At 31.4% G+C, this 20,661-nt stretch overlaps 2 protein-coding genes across 2 annotated transcripts; one reads left to right on the plus strand and one right to left on the minus strand.

Moving 5' to 3' along the window:
• The first annotated feature begins 9,582 nt into the window (after positions 1–9,582).
• LOC132751631 (carbohydrate sulfotransferase 9-like) lies at positions 9,583–11,736 on the plus strand. The gene has a single exon (XM_060741822.1). It carries the CDS (start codon positions 10,335–10,337, stop codon positions 11,403–11,405), a length of 1,071 nt encoding a protein of 356 aa, XP_060597805.1. The 5' UTR covers positions 9,583–10,334; the 3' UTR covers positions 11,406–11,736.
• Positions 11,737–16,829: 5,093 nt separating this feature from the next.
• Positions 16,830–18,667, minus strand: LOC132751629 (uncharacterized). The gene is made up of 2 exons (XM_060741820.1): positions 18,390–18,667; positions 16,830–17,304 (listed from the first exon to the last, which is right to left on the minus strand). Exons 1-2 carry the CDS (start codon positions 18,665–18,667, stop codon positions 16,830–16,832), a joined length of 753 nt encoding a protein of 250 aa, XP_060597803.1.
• Positions 18,668–20,661: the final 1,994 nt, after the last annotated feature.

Here is a 20,661-nt window from a genome sequence, read left to right on the forward strand (position 1 = left end):
GATGATGTTTGAAAATCATAAAGACGATAGTCTACGATTTCACTTCATTTATAATGGTTATTTTAAAGATATTAGGTTTGTAAATATTGAGCAAAATTACAATATATTTGTAAATTAATCATTTAAGTTATAACCACTATAATTTGGGCACTATAAGGCATTGTATAAATTGACAACATTGTTTAGTGGTATACCTAAAGGACACCTTGTATGCAAAATTTAAGAAAATTTTTACCGGTACGGAGGATTTGGAGTTGTAGGCATTATTATGACTCAGAACATATACATTTAAAAGGCTTTTTTAAAAGAATACATTTATTGAAAGATCTAAAAAAATATCCCGTGTAATTCTCAATTTAAACCATAACATTTTTTGTAAAGTGTTGTTTGTTTAGATGGCAAATAATAACATGTTAAATGCATGACTATTTCTCGACACGATAGAAAATATGCATGGAAATGTTTCTCTACCCCACCAATTTGAACATTTTTTATCATTATCATTCTAAATTTAAAAAATCACTAAAATTGCAATTTAGTAAAAGGGCTTGTATCAAAGTTTGCTAAAACTTTCTAAGAAGTATATTGATTCATTCTGTGAAATATGGACGGGCTTTTACCGGCTAGTTTGTAATATATAAAGCATTGAAAAATGTTATAATTGTAATTTTGCTCTTAGATTTTTTTTAAGCATTAATTAGGCAATGAATATATGTAAAAAATATAATAATAGAAAACGTGCATATTTTTTCCAGTTTCTTAATATAGCTAGAAAAAAATCTAAAACACATTTAATTTGTACAAGTTAATTTGTCCTTTTAAAAAGATTTCCAACTCAGCAGCCTGTAAAAATATTAAATTTGTAAAAGCTTTTTACATTTCACAATATATGTATGTTGCAATTTTTGTAACTAATTTAAACGTAAAATACATGCAGTATTTTTTTTTGTTTTTGGCATACGTATTTACGAGATTAACTGCACTATATGAACGACTTCTGGTTGTATCTTGATTCTATCAAGCCCTTGTTACAAAACGGCTGCCCGACCAGGAATAGAACCTCGGTCTCCCGCGTGGACTGACAGGGACACCTTTCCTCTAATGCCAAATGTCACAGGGGGAGAAAGAATTTGCAGCCATAAACATAACCGCGGGATTCGAACCCGGAACCCCTTTCAGGGCTAGCTTCGTCCGACCGAGATTGCAATATCAATCTACTGAATAGATTCGTACCGTGGCAATTATTAAGTTTATACGTGTAATTTCAAAGTATGTGTAATTAAAGATTTCAAACGTCTTATTCATTCGCAACAAATAGCAACCCCATACTTTATAGGATGTATTATGGTATTTAAAAGGATAATATATAATGATTGGTTATTTCAAAAAATAGTAATTGATCTTTGTAATAAATGCTGACTTATTTTTCTCGTTGTTTTTTTTTTAGGTTTTGCCTTAATGACTTTTCACTTATAATTTATCACTTTTTCTTATGACTTTTTATCTTTTGACTTATAACTTTTGCCATTTGCTGTTTACTCTTTGCCTTGGGGTAATAAACATTAGTTTTACTTGTTTTAGAATTAAAATGCAACATAAGCAAATTTGGTGATACAATCACCAAATGCAAAGGGAGCACATCGGCCGAGAGTGGTGTTGAAGTTCATATGATGTTTAAAAATTAGAAATTATTGCATTCATATGTTTTTATCATAGTTAGATCGTTTTTACGTGAAAGAATCAACATCAATTGTTAATGTGAAATCATAATGTTTATATAGAAGTTTAAAATTCGGACATTCATTTATAAGTGCCGTCTGCAGCATTAAGTAATTAAAGTAAATAAACTATTCTTGATAAAATAACGAATTTTTTTATTCAGATAAAACAGTTTCTTAGCTATTTTCTAGATGTGTGTAGCTTTATTACAAATTTTTATTAACAATTTTACATCTTGAAATAGATTATTTAATATTCCCTTGTTGAAAGTTTAGTCACGGTTGACTGTTACGCTATTTTTTCCGTGTTGACTATTAAAGAGGGTACAAGCGTTGGCATTATAATACATTAAAATGAAAGGAGGATATATGTACGGAATATTAATGTAGTAAGTAGCTTTTTTAAGGGCTTTGTAATTTTGCTAACAAGGGCAGTGGTGGAAAAAATTGATTATCTCGCGAGACCGGGAAAGATGAGTGAGAATATCAATTTTTTCCCATTGTTGGCAAGTAGAAAAATGCAATAGCCCTCAGAAAGCCTACTAACAACATAATTTTTAGCTTTTTAATTATATACTTTTCGTTTTTTAGTAAAAATGATTTTCATTAAACTACACTTCTATAAGAAATTTCAAGAAATAAAAAATACATTTATGTCTGACGGATAAATACGATTTATTTATGGCAAAACCGGCGACGGCCTCTTATAAATTTTGGAAAATCCCGTTTCCTAATGCTACTGAAGACACAGCTAAGATCGGAACCAAGGTTTAAAAAAATCCGGCATTTCGCATATATGGTTCCGTATTTGTCACTAGCATAATACGGAATTTTTTCTTATCCGTAGGAAGAAAAATTTATAGGTATAAAATAAAAAATTTAAAAACGGTTTTGAAACAAAAAATAGACTTGAAACGCCCTTGTGATTTTTTCTACCCTTCAAACTTGTACTTTATTTAACATTATCATATTAAATCTGGTCCTGAATGATAAAAAAGACATTTTTCTCATTTGTTGACAAAATTTATTAAATTGTGGGTTATTTTGGTAAAAACTTTTTTGTTATAAACCCAAAATAAACTTGGCAATTTCCCAAACCGGAATAAACAGTAAATTTAAATGTTTACAGGAGAATTTTATTTATCTATGTAGAGATAGTGTTCCATTAAAAATTAAATAAGTAAGAAAGGTTTTGGAAAAGCAAAAAACAGCAAAGTTAAGAAATAGAAAGCAAATCACTATATAAGTAAACTGTGTGGAAACCAGCGCAACTCCCCCCAACAACTACCTAAATATAAAACCTCTACCGAGAGACCACACTACCAAAGGTTTTTACCTGACGGTCTTGAACCGAGTGACAGGTTGGCAGAGCTATCAATAATTGTTTGGAAACAGATAACAACAACTTTTTTTTATTCTACAAACCGTGCTTTCTTTTTGTTTAACAAAATTGTTTGTCTTATAAGAAAACAAATTGTATTAGATAGGCCCAAAACAAACTGAATTTTGAGCTTTTCAATTATATTTAATTTAAAAACAAAGATAAGAACTCAGAGGTAAGCATTTTTTTTTTCTAAAAATAGCACAACAATGCCCTAACTTAAAAGCTAAACACTAAAGGAACAAGGCTAAAAATAAACACTGCCCCATCTAACAAAAACATCAAAGTAATTTAACGTCAAAGAAGACATATATCATGCAATATTTCACAAAACAACACAACATCGTTGATACGTTTACTGATGAAAAACTAAAAAAATCATGGGAAGTGATCTAACGAAGCTTTTGAATTAGGTAAACCAAAGCCAACGCTAGAGTGACTGTATTATTATTGAAGTCCCAAGATTTTTAAAATCATTGTCAAAGCGTTATTTCTTCATTTCTAACTGTTCAAAAGAGAGAAAAAAACAAACAACAGTCCTCTAAGCTAAAAATTTCCTAGTTGACTTTAAGAAAACTGTATAACAATTGTAATAATGTATATATTAAATAACGTCCACAAGTGTCGTTTTTTTTTCGAAAGAATTAACCGACTTTATATGTAATGGGAAATATCATAGTCTTTCGTAATGTGCATACCCACAACGCCACAAGTCATGTCGAAAAAGGGAATGTTTAACTTAGAAAGAAACTATTAAATGTTTATAATCAAAAGTTTTTGTTAACAACACAATGCACTCTGGTCTCGCCATTAATTCAAGTTGAATGCCTCCAACCAGTTTTTTGGAGATAATTATGAGGGTTTAAGCAAAAATCTTTAAGTATGAAAAAAAAAAAGAAGAAAAAAATCAAACAAAAAGGGGACTTTCTAAAATGTTAGCTAATAATAGCAAGAAGTATGTTTCTTTGCCCTCGCCAAGCTTATATGAACAGCTCAAATTTGATTTCCGAATACCTCTCTTTTTAAGTTTTAAAATTTACAATGGGCAAATACTGAAAAATTATGAAAAACCGAATTATGAATTCATGATTTTTTTCACACTTTTTCTCTGTCTCACCATGACCGAATACGTACAAGTTTGTTACCATATTGGAAAGGGTATGGACAGTTTTAAAAATAAACGTGGTGGGACGTGACCATTGGTGTTTCCAAAAAGCGCCCACAATAAGTGGTGGGGGTTTAAAACTTGAAAATTAATCGAGCGCCCTGAAACAAAGTGTGGGAAATGGTAACGCTCGTTATTTCCAAAAATGTCTTGAATATTTCCATAGACAAATGAACGAAGAAAACCAAAATCACTAGTGTTTGGACATTTTGCATTTGCTAAAAACTGTACTATTTCCACTAGGAAACGAAACGCTGTTTTTGCCATGAAAAACCTTTAGTCTTCCCTTAAAACTGGCCTCCGAAAAACTAGACAAATATGTATTTGCTGGTGCTTTTTGCAAACCCTGCTTTGTAGTTTTGAAACCATTTCGACAAGCAACGTCCCTTAATTTCTACAGGTAGTTTTACTAGAATTTAAAACTGAAAAATTAAAAGTATGTTGGGTTATCTTAAATTGAAATGAAAATACATTATAATACAAAATGAAATACAAAATCCGAAAAAGAGGCGAATTTGATAACAAATGCAATTCAGAGATTTCTAATTTAGAGCGTGTTCTTAAAACAAAGTGTGTGAAGGGTTTCAAAGCTGTATGATTTTTATTGTTTTTGAAATAAACCATGTTTCATGGGAAACTTCTTAAACCACAAATTTCTTTGTCAAAAATAAGGCCTATAATTTGGTCTATATTTCATAAATTAGATGGACGAAGATAAAATAGAGTGGAAAACCGATTGTTTAACTGCAAGCAAACAACAATGCCGAGACTGGTTTGGGATTTTAAAAACTGGCAAACCTTATATAAAAATAAAGCGTTTTGATTCATACGCTGTTATGTTTCAATTTGAAGATTAATAATATTCCCTGTTCCGGGGAAATCCAAAATAAAAATGGATACCCAATGCAATGGCATGAAATGCAATGCAAAGCAAAGTATTTTCTTTTCTTAATCAATTTAAAAAAAGGCTTATATAAGAATAACATTCTGTTCTTTTGCATAATGAGCCACATATTTTGTTCTCCAGGAAAAAACTTAGGTAAATTGAACTTACCCTTGTCTGAATCGTTGTCATATTTCTACCAAGATTATTTTTCCTTGGAAATTTATAATTATAATGGCAAGCACGTGGGAAATAACAAAATCCATAAGTCATAAATCAAAAGTCATAAATCAAAAGTCATAAGAAAATAGTAAAATAAATCTATAAGTCGAAACTCAAAAGTGACCCTCCAAGGCTTCCATAGTTATAGTATATCTCACTCTTACGGCAGTTGATTATAATGACTTCCAAAACATACTGACATCTTTGTTTGGTTCTCTTTTTACCTATCTTTTTATTATAGCTTTTTGTTATATCACCCCCGTTTGAACGACATATGTGAACCGGTAAGCTGACCATATTAAATATACATGCTATTGTTATTCAATGCTTATGCTATACGCTAGCCCGGCCATTTTCGATAGGTAAATGCAAAAACAAATAACGTGGTGATCGCCTCTATTCACTTATATAAAAGGCAATGTGCTTAGTCTAGAAAATGTTTCTTAGGCAGTATGCACAGCTTTATCCCCTATGCATTGGCGGAAAATTATGAAACACGTATATAACACATGCATTACAAAATAACAAAGTAAACTCGTATAATTTGCATATAGTGCGAACTTCTCTTGGTTTAATAGTTTTTAAATGCAACATTAACTACGACGAATAAATTTGACTGTTTATGAGCAAAGGAAGCAATCTATCTTGAAAAGGAAATAAAGAATCAAAGGAGATAAGAGATGAAAAGGAAAGTTAACAGGTGTTAAATCATTCACGTCATATGAAAGAAGAAGAAGTTGGGAGGAAAATGATTTAGAGGCCGGCTGAAGAAGTGTCAGTAAGAAAGATTCGATCAAAACTTCCATGATGACGCCTATAATAACATGGACGCTTTGAATAAGCAATGAAAGGAAGTGGATACACGATTGTTATTTTCTGCCAGGAAAGAAACGTGTATAGGTATGTTTATAAGAAATGTGTGATTACCTTATGTTGAAAACAGTGGTTTTTATGAGGCTGCAGCGGACGCAATATAAGCATGATGCCTCAAAGCCATTTCGATGAATTGTTATCTCCTTATGCCATAAGTAGTCCTTTCGTTAAAAATGCCGACTGTCGCTCACCATACGTGTGCTCAAACATATGACTATTAAACTATAAATTTAATTGATTGAAATAGAAATCAAAAGAAATATTTCGAATCATAAAGATGTAGTCATACAATATGTTTCATTTCTTAAATAGAAACGTTGCGCGTGATTAAATCAGATTTAAAAGATAATAATAAAAAGTAAAACACAATAAACACAATGTGTGCTTTTTTCGTTTACGTACCAATAATAAACCCTAGGTTAGAAAGCAAATGAAACCGTCGGCCTGGAAATTTAAAGCCCAATTGGGAAAACAAATTTTAAAAAAAATTTAAATTTTGGAAACCCATTTAAAATTAATTTTTGGGGGTTAAAACAGTAAAAAAATTAGATTTTAAAACAACACCAAAAAAAAAACAATTAAAATTTCTGCAAGGTCGCGCATGACTACACTTTTTTTTCTTTTTTTTTAAGCGCAACAGCGACATCAAGAGCAATCATCTATACTTCCAACGAGATATAAGTCAAAATGTATATCACAAATTTTTTTGCCACTTGAAAAGTTGACTTGATATTTTGTTAAGTTTTATATCAGGCTCCTGCAAACGTTTGACAAAATATTTTACATTTTTTATATTCGGCACATTACTGTATTTGAAGACTCACAGCAAACAATGCGTTTAATAGCTGCGCAGGTGTGTCGCTTCTATGGTTACTTGATGCGTCATTTGATAGCACTGGATGTCATTTAATAATAATTTATAATTATATAGATGAAACATTATTGTTTAAGCAGACATAAATATATTGGAGGAAAACATGCAACTCATTCGATTTATGAAGAAATTCTTGGTAGTTTTGATAATCCCTCGTCAAAGAGCATTTTGATCAAAATTGCTCACCAGATCTGAATAAAGAGCACCAAAGTATGGCAGCCCTAATTCAGATATCAATCAAAGTATGTGGAGGCATATAAGTGATAAATTTAGTTCCATACGTTAGACTAAAGTAGTGGACACATGGAGGAAATGGATGATTATCAAAATGATAATATCGTCACAAATTTGTAAATTGCTCTTTATAGAAGGACAAAAACCTGTTTATTTCAAACTCGACAGGTCATTTGGCGAAACACTTCCATTTATTAAGATTGGACAAATGGAGTTTACGGCACAAATCGGCCAGTATGTACACTTAGTGCATGCTTTGAGCTTGCACATGATCAGATTTAAACGAAATCACATTCTGTTCGGCTTAGACGAGAAATGATATAGTCCTACTGACAAATCAAGTTATATTAAAATGTTTCACAAGTATGAGTATCTGTAAGCCATTGGTCTCACGCATCAGCATTTTTAATATTTTCTTGATTCAGTTCAATATTTGCTTTTTGAGTTCTTTAGTTGCATATGATATATGATATCTAATATTTTACCTGCATTTACATTAATAATACATTGCTTTTACTTATTAACTTTTTTATACAAAAACACATAATACACATGTCAGTGCGGTTATATTTGAAGCATTGGTTTCATTATAAAGTGATGTATTAATAGTATCTTATTGTTTGATCACACTTCAGTTAATCATAAAACAAATGCATTGCATTTGAAACGCATTTAATTACCGAAGTAAATTTTTAGGGGTTGGTAATTTACCTATTGTTTCGAACGTAATGAAAAGTTAAAACGTAATTAAATGGAAACGCTTGAGTGGAAGCTAATCTCAACATTTCTATAGCAACATTGGCGCTGTATAAAATTAATGCTTGCTCACAACCTTCCTTTGATAGTATTTCTCTTAAACTCAAATTACATTTATGTACTTTAACGTCGAATCGAAAAAGTTGTCATGCACTGGACACTTTAAGTAACGCTAAGTATATCAAATAACTACAAAAATGGGCATGCAACAATTAGACACTTTGCAATTTCTGATAAATGCGGATATTGCAGTCTCTGGCAAGAAGTTTCTACCTTCATTAACGTTTTCTTTTTTCGAAGATGTTTTAGAATTGTGGACAATTTCTCCCAAAGAATAGGAACAAACATTTCGCTTGCTTACGACGATATATAAATTTATCGCCAATGTTCATGCTTATATTGCTGTTCGGAGCGTCTGTGAGTTGTTAAGGTCGTTAACTTCAAACCACTTGCCCCTTATCGATGTGGGTTCGAATCCCGACTGGGACTTTGGATTATTTCATGTGAGGAAGCCATCCACCTGGAACTTCGCCATATGACCTATATTGTGTCGGTGTGACGTAAAACCCAATCAAACAAACATTGTTTTCATTACTCACGGAGCAAGATGAAAGAAACCGTGTTACTCATAAGTAAAAAAATGGAAAAAGGGATATTTTGAGGCGTTGGAAGAAGAAATGGGAGATCCTTTACGCGCATTCTCACAGCAAACAAACTTTACACAGACTCTCACTATGGTTTTGACAAATTATCCAACTCCAACGTCAGCTCAGAAAGCAAGGGCTACAAAGTCAGCCTTGATGAAAACTTCCATGCATGTGTAATGGTACATTTTGTGAATTCGTATTATTATTTTATCGCCAAATCAGCGTTGTTTGTGCCGTGTGGAGGCTGTAAAAAGTCGCCCCGTATATTCAATCAGAGATGTTATATTTCTGATCCTTAAAGATCGTTCAGCACGACATTATTGTTGTACGTGTGGTATTTTAGTTATTTCTATTTGGCTATTCTTCGTGTTGGGTGGTTCCAGTATTCCTCAATTGAATACTGTTGAATCACCCTTAGGATATGTGGCCTGCTTTTTAAATTTGTCTTTTGACGTCTTATCTGTGATATGCAGGCTTCATAACCTCTGATCCCCTTTCAAAATTCCATTTTATTTAGTTTCGCCCATTGTTTTCTCGTTTAGGGCACACGCATTTTTTTTACTTGGGGACCATATGCCGCTTTTCATGGAATGGCACATACGTGTCACATTGAAGGTTCCATGATAACCGCCATATGAACACATCTGCGGATGATTCAAAATTCTAAATTGTACCAGTACTTTTTAATGTTGAATTCTGCTTAAGCCGGTGCTAGGGGGCGTGAACGGTAGTTTGCACTTGACAGTACCGTCCATGAACAGGCTCAATCAAACCGAGCCTGTTTCAATTTTGCCGTGTTAGGCTTTCTTTAGGGATTCTTATTTTTTCTCTATTTTATAAGTACACTTGCCTTTCACAATGAGAAAGAAGATACTTTAGTGTCAAGGTTTGTGCTAAGAATTTTAGAACTATCGTCAAGTTTCTTTTTGGCTAAACTTTGTATTATTTAATATGATTATAATGAGTATCTTTTAATAATATATGTAGATCATTAATAATTATTAATGACTAGTTTATTCTGACCTTCACACCTGGATTAATTTCTCAATACTTTGACTTATCTCATAAAGCTGGGAAAATATTTTGATGAATATTCAACGTATCAAAAAATTTGAAAAATAAGGTGGTAAGTATCGAATTTCTTTATTTCTTCCTCTATATGTATAACACTATCGTGCTTCACAAAAGGTGACGTAATTCTTGCCAAATACATCATATATTTCAGTCATACATTAGGTGCTTTCTTTGAACATATACAAGGCATCCTAAAGAATATTTGATTCAGTTTGCTGTAAGGGGTAAGAGGGCTAGCAGCATAATTTGATATCATGTCGAATTAAATAAGGGCTATGATATAAAAAAAAACTTTTGCTTAAACAATCTTAAATACCTTTTTCCCAAGTTTCCTTTTTCCTTTAGGAAAATGATACAGCTTTACTGAAGGAAACAGGCAAAGTATCAAATCATTGGATTGCGGACACAAAATCAAACACATTCATCAAGCAGCACATATCATCAGCAAAGGTGTCAGATCATGATTTATTTAAAACAAACATAAGTCTGAAATTTCAGAAACAGGATATGACTATGAAAAAAAGATTAACATTGATACGCGAAAAATGTTTATATTATATTAATGACAGTTATTGGCAGAAATTTCGGCAAAGTGGATTCGTTCTTGCCTACGAAAGAAAACATATATATTTTTGCATGGTACCAAAAGCCGGGGGTACATTCTGGAAACGTATCATGATTTATATAGGGAAAGACTACCCTGAAAACATGACGATCAAGCAACCCTTTGACATCGATAGACACTATGTTCATGAAAGTAAATTTAACAATCTTCAAACATGGAGTGTGCAAAACCCTATTACGAGGATGTTGATGTCAAAAGGAAAATCGTTTATGTTTGCGCGAGATCCATTTTCAAGATTATGGTCAGCGTATGTTGACAAGTTTCTTCTTCCAGATTTTTGGAAAGCAGACGCTATGCATGTTCTGCGGAGACTAAGACCAAATGCGACAAGCTATGGAAAAAATTGTGTCAATGATATAACATTTTGTGAATTTCTTAAATATATTAGTTTGACACATGTCAGAAAGATGAATAACCACTGGGAAAGATTGCATCGTGTGTGTAGCCCATGTCATGAACAATTTGATGTTATCGGTAAAATAGAGTCATTTGCCTCGGATGTCGACTATATATTGACAAAGTTTAATTTAGATTCCCTAAAACGAAATATATCGGAAACTAATATGGTTCAGGTTGAAATAATAACACTAATTAAATACAATTTCGATTTAGAAAGAAAAATTGGACAACGATGTTTCGACAAAATTGATGTTGCTATGAGACTGTGGTTAGCTTTTCAATTCAATGGTTATATTGACAGAAAAAACGTTTTTCCGAAAACATATTTGTTAAAGACAAGATTTTATGATTACCCAACAAAGATTTTTCAAGAACTTGTCTTGAGAACAATAGAATACCAAAATACATTGGGAATTGATATATCTGGACAAAAACGAACAATGATGCAAGAGGCATATAGGAATATACCAAAAAGTTTACTTAAAGACATAATTTCTGTTTATGAATATGATTTTGAATTATTTGGGTATAAAAACACTTTGTCTGACGATTAAAAATATGTTTTTTTATGAAGATGTATCTCCTATAAACACTTAAACTAATTATAAATATCAATTCTGTATAGTAAAATTAAGAAAGTGGCATGCAAGTATTCATGATTTCAAAATTTTGTTCGTTAAATTGATCAACTTTTGATCTTTTTTGAGTTTGTATTGTAAAATAAAATGAAAAAGAAATGTTTTTTTATCTATAAAACATTTAAACCATTTAAATCAAAAACAAAATTTTGTTATTCAGTTTCGTTACAATCTGTCAAGTTGAAATCTTCATTTCTTTTTCTATTTTTCTAGTTAAAGCAAGCATCTTATTCAGCTAATGTAAACATTATATAGAGGATATTTGTTTGTTTTTGTGTAAGATGAAATTTTATTTCATCGAGTGAGCTTTAAAAACAGTATTCTCACGAGTGGCGAAGCCACGAGTGGGAATACTGTTTTTAAAGCTCACGAGATGAAATAAAAATTCATCTTTCACAAAAAACAAGCAAATTTTCTTTTTATTTTATGCTATATTTTCGGGAATGTATAAATTAAGTACACTTTCAACATTTTGGCGATTTATGTTTTCCCGTTTGGAGCCCCAATATGTACGCGTCTGAGTTAATATTTACTAATACGTTAAAAAAAAGTGTTCGGATATTTATTGCCCAATTTTCAATTTATACACCACTTATGTGGTCTCATCTTCTTGAATTCGAATATGGACTGCATGAATTTGATGAAAAAATCATTTTTGCATTATTTTGTAAAAGCATTATTTACTTAGATTCGGCGAAGTAATACTCGGTAATCCATTGATCTTTTCATATTTTCATAAAAGCCGCCATATTGAAAATGTGAATCGATGAAACGTGGATAAATCAAATGTGGGATTTATGTGTGTTACGAGGGATGATCAAAAATTATCCGGACTTTGTAAATAATTTTTTACCTGATAAATGAATTTACATAAAATTACACGGACAATAAATCGGAATCTTTCCCCTATATGATACAGAAAATACCAACAAGAAATATTTATAAAGAACAAAGTTATGCTTTCATTGGCATGTACATGTAAAGCAATGCGGCGCACGGTATATCTGAAAAATTGACGTTAACGACGTCACAAGCGTATTGTCCTTAACGGAGCAGCTTTTTACTCATACACAAAGTAGGCCAATACGTGGTACACATGTTATCCACTGCCTAATATTATATCTCTGTACAAGTTTGTATAATATTGTATTGTAATTAAACGGATGATGATAAAGAGCTCCTGTAATTACGCAAACTCCCGTTCTTTCCTATTGTAACATGATTGCTGGAAAAATCGCACATGCAATAAACTATATTATGTATTAAAAATAATGTAAAATAAAGTTGCTGAATGATAATGTATCATACATACTAGAAAATAAAAGAATAATACAACTAAGAACAAAATTGTCATTATTTTAAAACAAATAAAACGCATAGCCGAATTTGAACCGTGACAATTTCTCCATAAGACTACTGCGTAAATTAATAAAATAATTTATACAATTGTAAACCAAGAATACAATTTATGTACATAATGCATTAACAATTATCATTTTAAAATCCTTAGAGATGACTGCACCGTCCCGTAGCTACTGTCGAACATCACCGACAATGTCCGCAGTCAATCGATTGTCAGTTTTCAACGTCTCGGCGATTGACGTCACCAACGTCCTTGAAAATTTCATTTTTCTGTTTCTCCGTTACTTGTTATCTATTTTTCTATTACCCTTTCTTAATCATTTATGCTTATCACAAACTATGCCGTGGCTTACTGGAACTTTTCTCTTATTAGTCATAATCCTTTTCTACGTTTTAAACATTTTTTCGCCTTACTTTTGACAAACTTTTCTTATTGATCGATTTCCGAGACGTTCCAACGACATAGTTTTAACGTGAGTATTTTTTTAACAAGTGACCTTTGAATTGTGATTGCAAATATAAATATGATTTAAATGAAGTCATTTTTTTCTGACACGTCAAAGATATGGTTGGCGTATTTTGAAATCCAATTTAACCATATTGTAAAATATACGCAGCATTAAGCGCCGGATGACAACGCAAATTTACGCACTGCGCCGGGTGTGCGTTACCATGGTTTTTGAATTCGCTGTTACGGACAAACTATTTGCGTTATCAGATTAGATATAGCATCAGTTTACAGGTATTGTTTTACGATTAAGTGTGATATATAACAATAAGTGATAGGTTGAAAACTCTTCAATTGACAGTCACAATCCTGTTTATTTTTGATCAGCCCTCGTATTCTATTAATCATGGAATTTAATTTGTTTCACGACATACGGATACATTGATTTTATTAGAATTGGTTGGTAGTGACTAATAATTTCCCGAAATTTGATTGATTTTTATCTTCGTGAAACTGTGCATTAATTCGGATATTGGATCATTTTGACTAAAACATGTAAAATATTGTCATCAAATATTGCACTGAATAAAAAGATGGGGTATTTGTTTACTTGCCGAACAATATACTGTTTTGTGAATGAATTGTCCATTTCAGTTTTTGTTTGGTTGTACATAAATATACCTAAATTCAACAAATTCTGTGCAAGTCAGACAGTGCTAGTATTCAAGCTGGGATTGTATATTAAAGTGTGTGAAACCGTAAAAGGATACAACTCTAGACTACTCATAACATGGTAAGTTTGTTTGAATTAATATAAATTAATAACCATGTGTTATTTTAAGATATTCAAATTCTGCCATGATATTATTCTTGTAGATCTAGTAGTTTGGCTTAAAGTAATAATTAACAGCATTGAATCAGGGCATGACCAACCATTGAATTTCAAATAAATCTGCCCTGAGTCAACTCCATACACGTTCAGCTTGAGTCAGATTGGCTCATATTTATCTGTTCATATGATATTCATAGTGTTTTAGTTAATATTTTTGTCCGGAGGAGATAAACTGATTAAGTGTCTGGAAGTGCCGGGAAGTTTTATCTTAAATTGGTTAAAACGGAAGAATGTAAAGAAACCACACATCAATACCGGATAAATATGGACAATGTTTTAATTAAGATCTACCAGTTTCGAACATATCTGATTGATTCTTCATCAGAATTAAATTCAAAGAATCAAAAGGATTAATTTATCGTACATGTATGAGGTACCGTATAAAGTAATTTTAATACATGTTTTCGGTGGTTTATAGAATGGAAGTGGCTAGCCGTACGGGCCCGTACGGCTACTGTAGCCAAAACTACTAGCCGTATGTGAGTCATGTATTAAAAGCTAGCAAAGACACACTGTATATGCTGTATTGTCTAGCCATACGGCACTTTTCAAAATTATATGAAAATGCGTATTTTATTTTGTGTTGTTAAAATAACATAACATCAGTGAAATAAAAACAATAATTTACTGTCTGAAATAGTGAAATTATCAATTGAAATTTTTCACTGTTTTGAATTTAAGCCTGTTACCTTGTTTAAATGAAATACCTAGTGTACACAGTACTGGAAACCAACTAAATGATGTGATGTCGTAAATGAGGTCAAGTTTTATTATTATTTGGGGCTTGTTTTCCATTAATAAGTATTAGCTTAAAATGTCTTTTTGAAACATTTATTTGCATATAATAAAAAGAAAATTTGTTTTACAATGTACTTTAATTTAGTGTATGATCGAAATATATTTCATCTCGTGAACACCAAAAGTTCATATTACACTTGTGGCTGCGCCACCCGTGAAATATACCTCTTGGTGAAATATAATCCCGTTCTTACAATGAACTGAACAAAATTAATATCCTCTGTATCATATGAAATTAGGCAAAGCCTATGAACGGGAAGCTGGTTAAAAAAATCGTTCATTTTTCTGTTTTGAATGGGTCATTTCAGTATTCGGTCACCGGAACATGCGGAGATTACTATTAATCCTAAAAGTTGAGTGTTCTTTTGTCGGAATACCACCACCTATTGTCATTTACTTATATTGTAAATGGCGCCTCCCAGGACACTGAAAATTTCATTGTTAGGTATAGAATTATACATTGTATATGTTTTTTTAATTGCAGGGATTTTTTTTGTGTTATTTTACAGCCGTTATTGGGTCATTTTCCCAATTGAAAATAGTATATTATTTTCCCAATCCACAGGAAAATATTCACAATAATTATTATTGAAAATTACAAAATAAAAATATTTAAGAACAATTCTAAAATCTTTGCAAATAACGGTTTCTTCACTGTAATAGTGCTTAAATGTTTGAAGATGCCATCATGGACAGTAAATGGTTGCGCATTCATATAAGACATTTAATCACTGCAAAATTTCAGTCATGCATTTTTTCCAATTTTTAACTAAACACTGCTGAATTTCCCCATTCCATAGGTATGGGTCATGTTCCCAAAATCCTGGAAAAAATCCCTGATTATTTATCTTTTTTTATTTGATTTTCTTTTAAATATACACATCTAGTCTATACATGTACATGTACTATAGGCCAAAGACCGGTCCCGGCATTTGACTTCCCCATATTACGGAATTTTTGATAATATTTTATTTATATCCAAGACTATAAAACTAACGTGTGTCTAGATGGCACATTTAAGTTAAGTGGTCTTTTTCCGGATCTTCTGTTATTCATCGCTCATATACCAACTCAACAGGGTCAGGAAGGTTTTAAAAAGATTTAAATATGAAATTTTTCATTGAATATAAAGCTTAAAATTTGTGTAAATATTCATAACTTTTAAGTTTTTGAAGGTAAAATTCTAATGAAAATTAAATGAAAAGTATGATAATTATTTTTCTTATTAAATTCATTTCTAAGCTATAAATGAATAAAAAAAATGTTTAAGTGATAAAATACCATTTCATATTAAATTTATAAAAGTAATATTAATCACATTAATGATTTTATGTCAACTAACTTATTTATAAATTGAGAAAGTATAGGAGAAAGCATGAAGGTTTAATTTTAATATGAAAAATATACAAGTGTCTGTATTTGTTTAAATTGAAATGAAACCTGAGGGATTCTTTAATGATGGAAAGGAAAATTACCAAAAAATAAGTTGTCGTTTCATAAGTTTCTAACCTTTAATCACTCTTTATCAACATTTTAATTAGTAACAAAACAAATTTGTTATACATTTATAAACTTTTATAAATTGAACTAAGCAAATATCTTTTACTTTTTGCAATAGTAAATGTAAGTCAGTAACATTGTAACATTTTTTTCTCATTTATACAATGTAAAAAAATGTCAAGTGCTGCTTTGCACTGTAAGTCCCTGAGTCGGTGAGTCCAACATGTATAATATGTTTTAAATATTCAGAAAAAGTTAACAGGAAACACTTTGGAACATTTAACACGTTCATTTATTTCAAAAGTAACCTTTTTAAGTTGCATTGTTCATTGAATTTACATCATTTAGTCACTGTCGCTGTCTGAAATGCATCTGATGCGTTTATAAAGCCTTTGCTTATGGAATGCCAATGGAGGGGAATCTTGATATAAATGTGATGAACTAGGTTGCTCACAGGATATTTGTAGGTTGTTTGTCTGAGAAAGTTGCTGACTTTCTGTTCTTTTCCCCATATTAATAATTTCGTTACCATGTATATTGAGTTAGTGAAGAAGCCCTGCGGGAAACCATTTGATTGAAAAGCCCATGATTTTTCAAGATTTCTAGTTGTTTCAGCTTGTTCTACGGTTGACTGGTATGATGAAACTGTGCTGCTTGGTTTATTTGACAGTATGTCAGATATTTGACGATTTTGGTTCGGGTTTAATTTACTGTAGTTGTTGATGCTGTTGATGTTTTTATGGCCAGAAATCTGCATAATCTGATTAGCAGGAACTCCTTCATCACTTAACTTCTGTATCATCCTTTTTCTTGAGCTGAAAAGGGTTTGGAAAATTTTGGATTTTTTTATAAAATATTTTATACTACAGTTTAAATAGGAAAATTAATGTTTGAAATAACATCCTTATTTCATAATTTATAAACAGAGTGTATCAGTTATATTTTAAACTGGAGTATTTTATGAAATCATAAGTCCTTTTTTCATGTCAATATAGATCTAGACGTTTAGAAATTTTTTATTACATAGAAAAAGTTCTGCCTAAAGGTTTTTGTAAAGCAAAAAAAAATATTGGATAACATGTGATTCTTTGTAATACCCTAAATTTCCTATTAAACTCCCACGGGGGCCTATCATTTAAATAAATATGGTCTGGTGTTCATCACATTAAGAAGTGTTAAAGTTTATAAGTTTATATGATACATTTTTTGGTTTACTATAAAATAAATGGATTCTGAAGGATTTGAATAAAATCATTGATTTACTACTGAGTTTAGCACTGGTGAGTAAATTTTCTCCTTATCAAAAAATCAAAGCTTTATAAGTGGATGGGGCCATCCTTAAAAAAATGTTTGTTTGCAGTAACGCGACCGACTCACAAAATTTGCCCATACTCAAATTTTTTTTCTTGGTCTTGGTAAAAAAATTATTTTTTTTTGAATCAGAAAATTATGCCCTGTGCTTTGTTTTCGTTCTTTTAAAGGTTAATAGAAGAAATAAAAAGTAGTTCTTATTAAATTAGAATTCAGTTATCAATTCATTAATTGTTACCAGATTATCAAAGCATATACTGTCCAGCATTTTGAAATTCCATGTTTATTTGGGAGTACAGTTCAATAAAAAAAAAATAAAAAAAATCGACCTACCTACCCACCTTGAAAATTCTGGGTCGTTTTACTTCAAACAAACATTTTTTAAGGATGGCCTGGGTGTTAAATAGGAATTTTATGGTATGTTACAAAGTTTCGCACTCTTGAAATTGAAGTTGCATGGTAGCTGAATTATTATAAAAATTATGATATTCATTCTATTTAGCATTTATTAGCAACATTAAATAGACTTAAAAGTCACTTTGTGGTGAGTTAAATTCATATGATTTAAATAATTCAATATAATATAAACCTGTATGGTGTTATTCTTGGGTTTTCAATGCCAGATTCTGCTTTCATCTCGTTCATAATGCCATAAATAGCATTCATTCCCATAGGGCACTTTTTAAACCAACATTTGTGTGTTTTGCTGCCTGGGCTCAGGAAGAATGGGCTGTCATCCTTACACATTTCTATTGGCCTTTTACTTTCATATGTCCGGTAAATGTGGACTGGGTCTTTTTCTGGATCTTCGGTAATGGCATATGCCCTTGGTTTAATAGCCCTGAAAATGAAATGATTATTAGTCATAGATGTTGTTACAAGACATGCATGTTTAAATGGAAATGTACATTCAGAATTAATAGAAGTCTCTATATATACTGTACTGTATACATGTTTATATAGAGGGTATTGAATGAGTGTAGGTTACATACTATATTTATTGAACAAGTTGAATAAAATCATATTAATTATGCAAGCCTCTGGCGTATAACATTGTTTTATTTAACGAGTTCAATAAATTAAGTATTGAATCTACACAAATATATAGAGGATATTTGTTTGTTTGTGTGTAAGATGAAATTCTATTTCATCGAGTGGGCTTTAAAAACAGTATTCTCACGAGTGGCATTTTGACAGAATTATGCCCCTTTTTCAACTTAGAATTTACGTTATAGTTTTTGTAATAACTCGAGTACTTTCAAAGTCTATTGACATATGGCTTTGAAACTTTGCACACTTGTTTACCAACATGACCCTAGCCTGTAGACAGGAGGAGGTAACTCTATGAAACATTTTGACAGAAAAATGCCCCTTTTTCAAGATAGAATTTACATTCAAGTTTGCTTACCACCTCAGATATTTTTATATTCTATTGACATCTGGTTTTGAAACAAGTTGAAATTTTATACTCTTCTTTCAGAGCATAATAAGACTCACTCCAAGACCTATAACTGTAACATGGATTTAAAGAAAAATTTTGTCCTTTTGTAAACTTAGAAAATTCAACATTATCTTGTATATATTATCAAGCGCTGAGAATAGTAAGTCGAGCGTTGCTGTTCTACCGACAGCTCTTTTTTAAGATACATAATCTTTTTTCTTGGGCCTGATAACATTTGATATTATTGCAATTTGTTAGAAATGAACAAATAATAACTTCAAAAGGTTCATAAAATGTTTCTTTACTTTAAAAACATAGAGTATCTAGTGTCTCTTGGATTGTCTCCAGAGCGAGTCTTTGTTTGGCGTTCAGTTGTAAATGAAATGAATTCGCTGCCACTTGCCTCATCCAGCCCAATATTGATATCTCCCCAACACAGTTGGTGAATCTCCTTCCCTGTCCTCATTCCAAAGTGAGACGTACAGATGAACCATAAAGAGCTGCATGAGGTTTACATCCAAGCCCTAACTTCTTCAGTTGTTGCTGCTTTCTTTTCAAAATTGCTCTTGTTTTTGCAAATTCCTTATCTTTAAATATGCTTACTGTGCTTTCTGCTGCTTTTAAATGCCTGTCAACAGACCCTATAAACCCTCTTAATGTTGTAGGCTCATATTCAGAGCCGTCTTTCTTGTTACAGTAAGAATAAAGTCACATAAATAATCATTTAGTTGGTCTGGTGGAATGAATTCAGGTAGTCTAGCCTCATTTTTTGAATTGAAAAAAAGCATTCACAAGTTTCATGTCAGAAACTGTTTTCTTTCTTGTATTTTCATTTTCATTTTCTATCAAAAATTCATCTGGGTTTACTTTTCTGAACAATCTATCACCTTTTTCTATAATTTGAAAGTCTCCATATGGTTCAGTGTCAAAGAAATTATCTGTTATTGCTGTTAAAATTTCCGGATCTATTTGACAGTCCTCCATTGTAGGTAGTTTGACAGATGTGCAGACGTCAAAATGATTGTTTGTAAATAATCTAAGGGAAGTAACGTGTAAATAATAAAGGGAAGTAATGGGGCACCACATGGGGAATTTTTTAAATAAAGTAGTCCATACATTGAAAGTGTGAAATTATATTTTGATGATTTTCACTGTGAAATTATCAAATATTATTTTTATTTATAAATGGGTATTCCACTCAAAAGCATAAAATAAATTTGATTAATAGATCAAGCGTACTATTTGTTCACCAAAGGAAAATGGGGTTAAGAAGATTGAATGAAAAGGAAATAAATAACTGGATAAAAAGTAGCTCAAAATATGTAAAGAATGTTTTTTGAGACATGTTAAGGTGAAACTGCAAGTAATAATATGCGTTTCTATGTTCGCAGTATCACGGCTTTAACGTCTTTTCATCTTG

Source organism: Ruditapes philippinarum, unplaced genomic scaffold (genome assembly GCF_026571515.1).
Source record: "Ruditapes philippinarum isolate M1 unplaced genomic scaffold, ASM2657151v2 ctg2371_1_1_1_1, whole genome shotgun sequence".
NCBI lineage: Eukaryota > Metazoa > Mollusca > Bivalvia > Venerida > Veneridae > Ruditapes > Ruditapes philippinarum.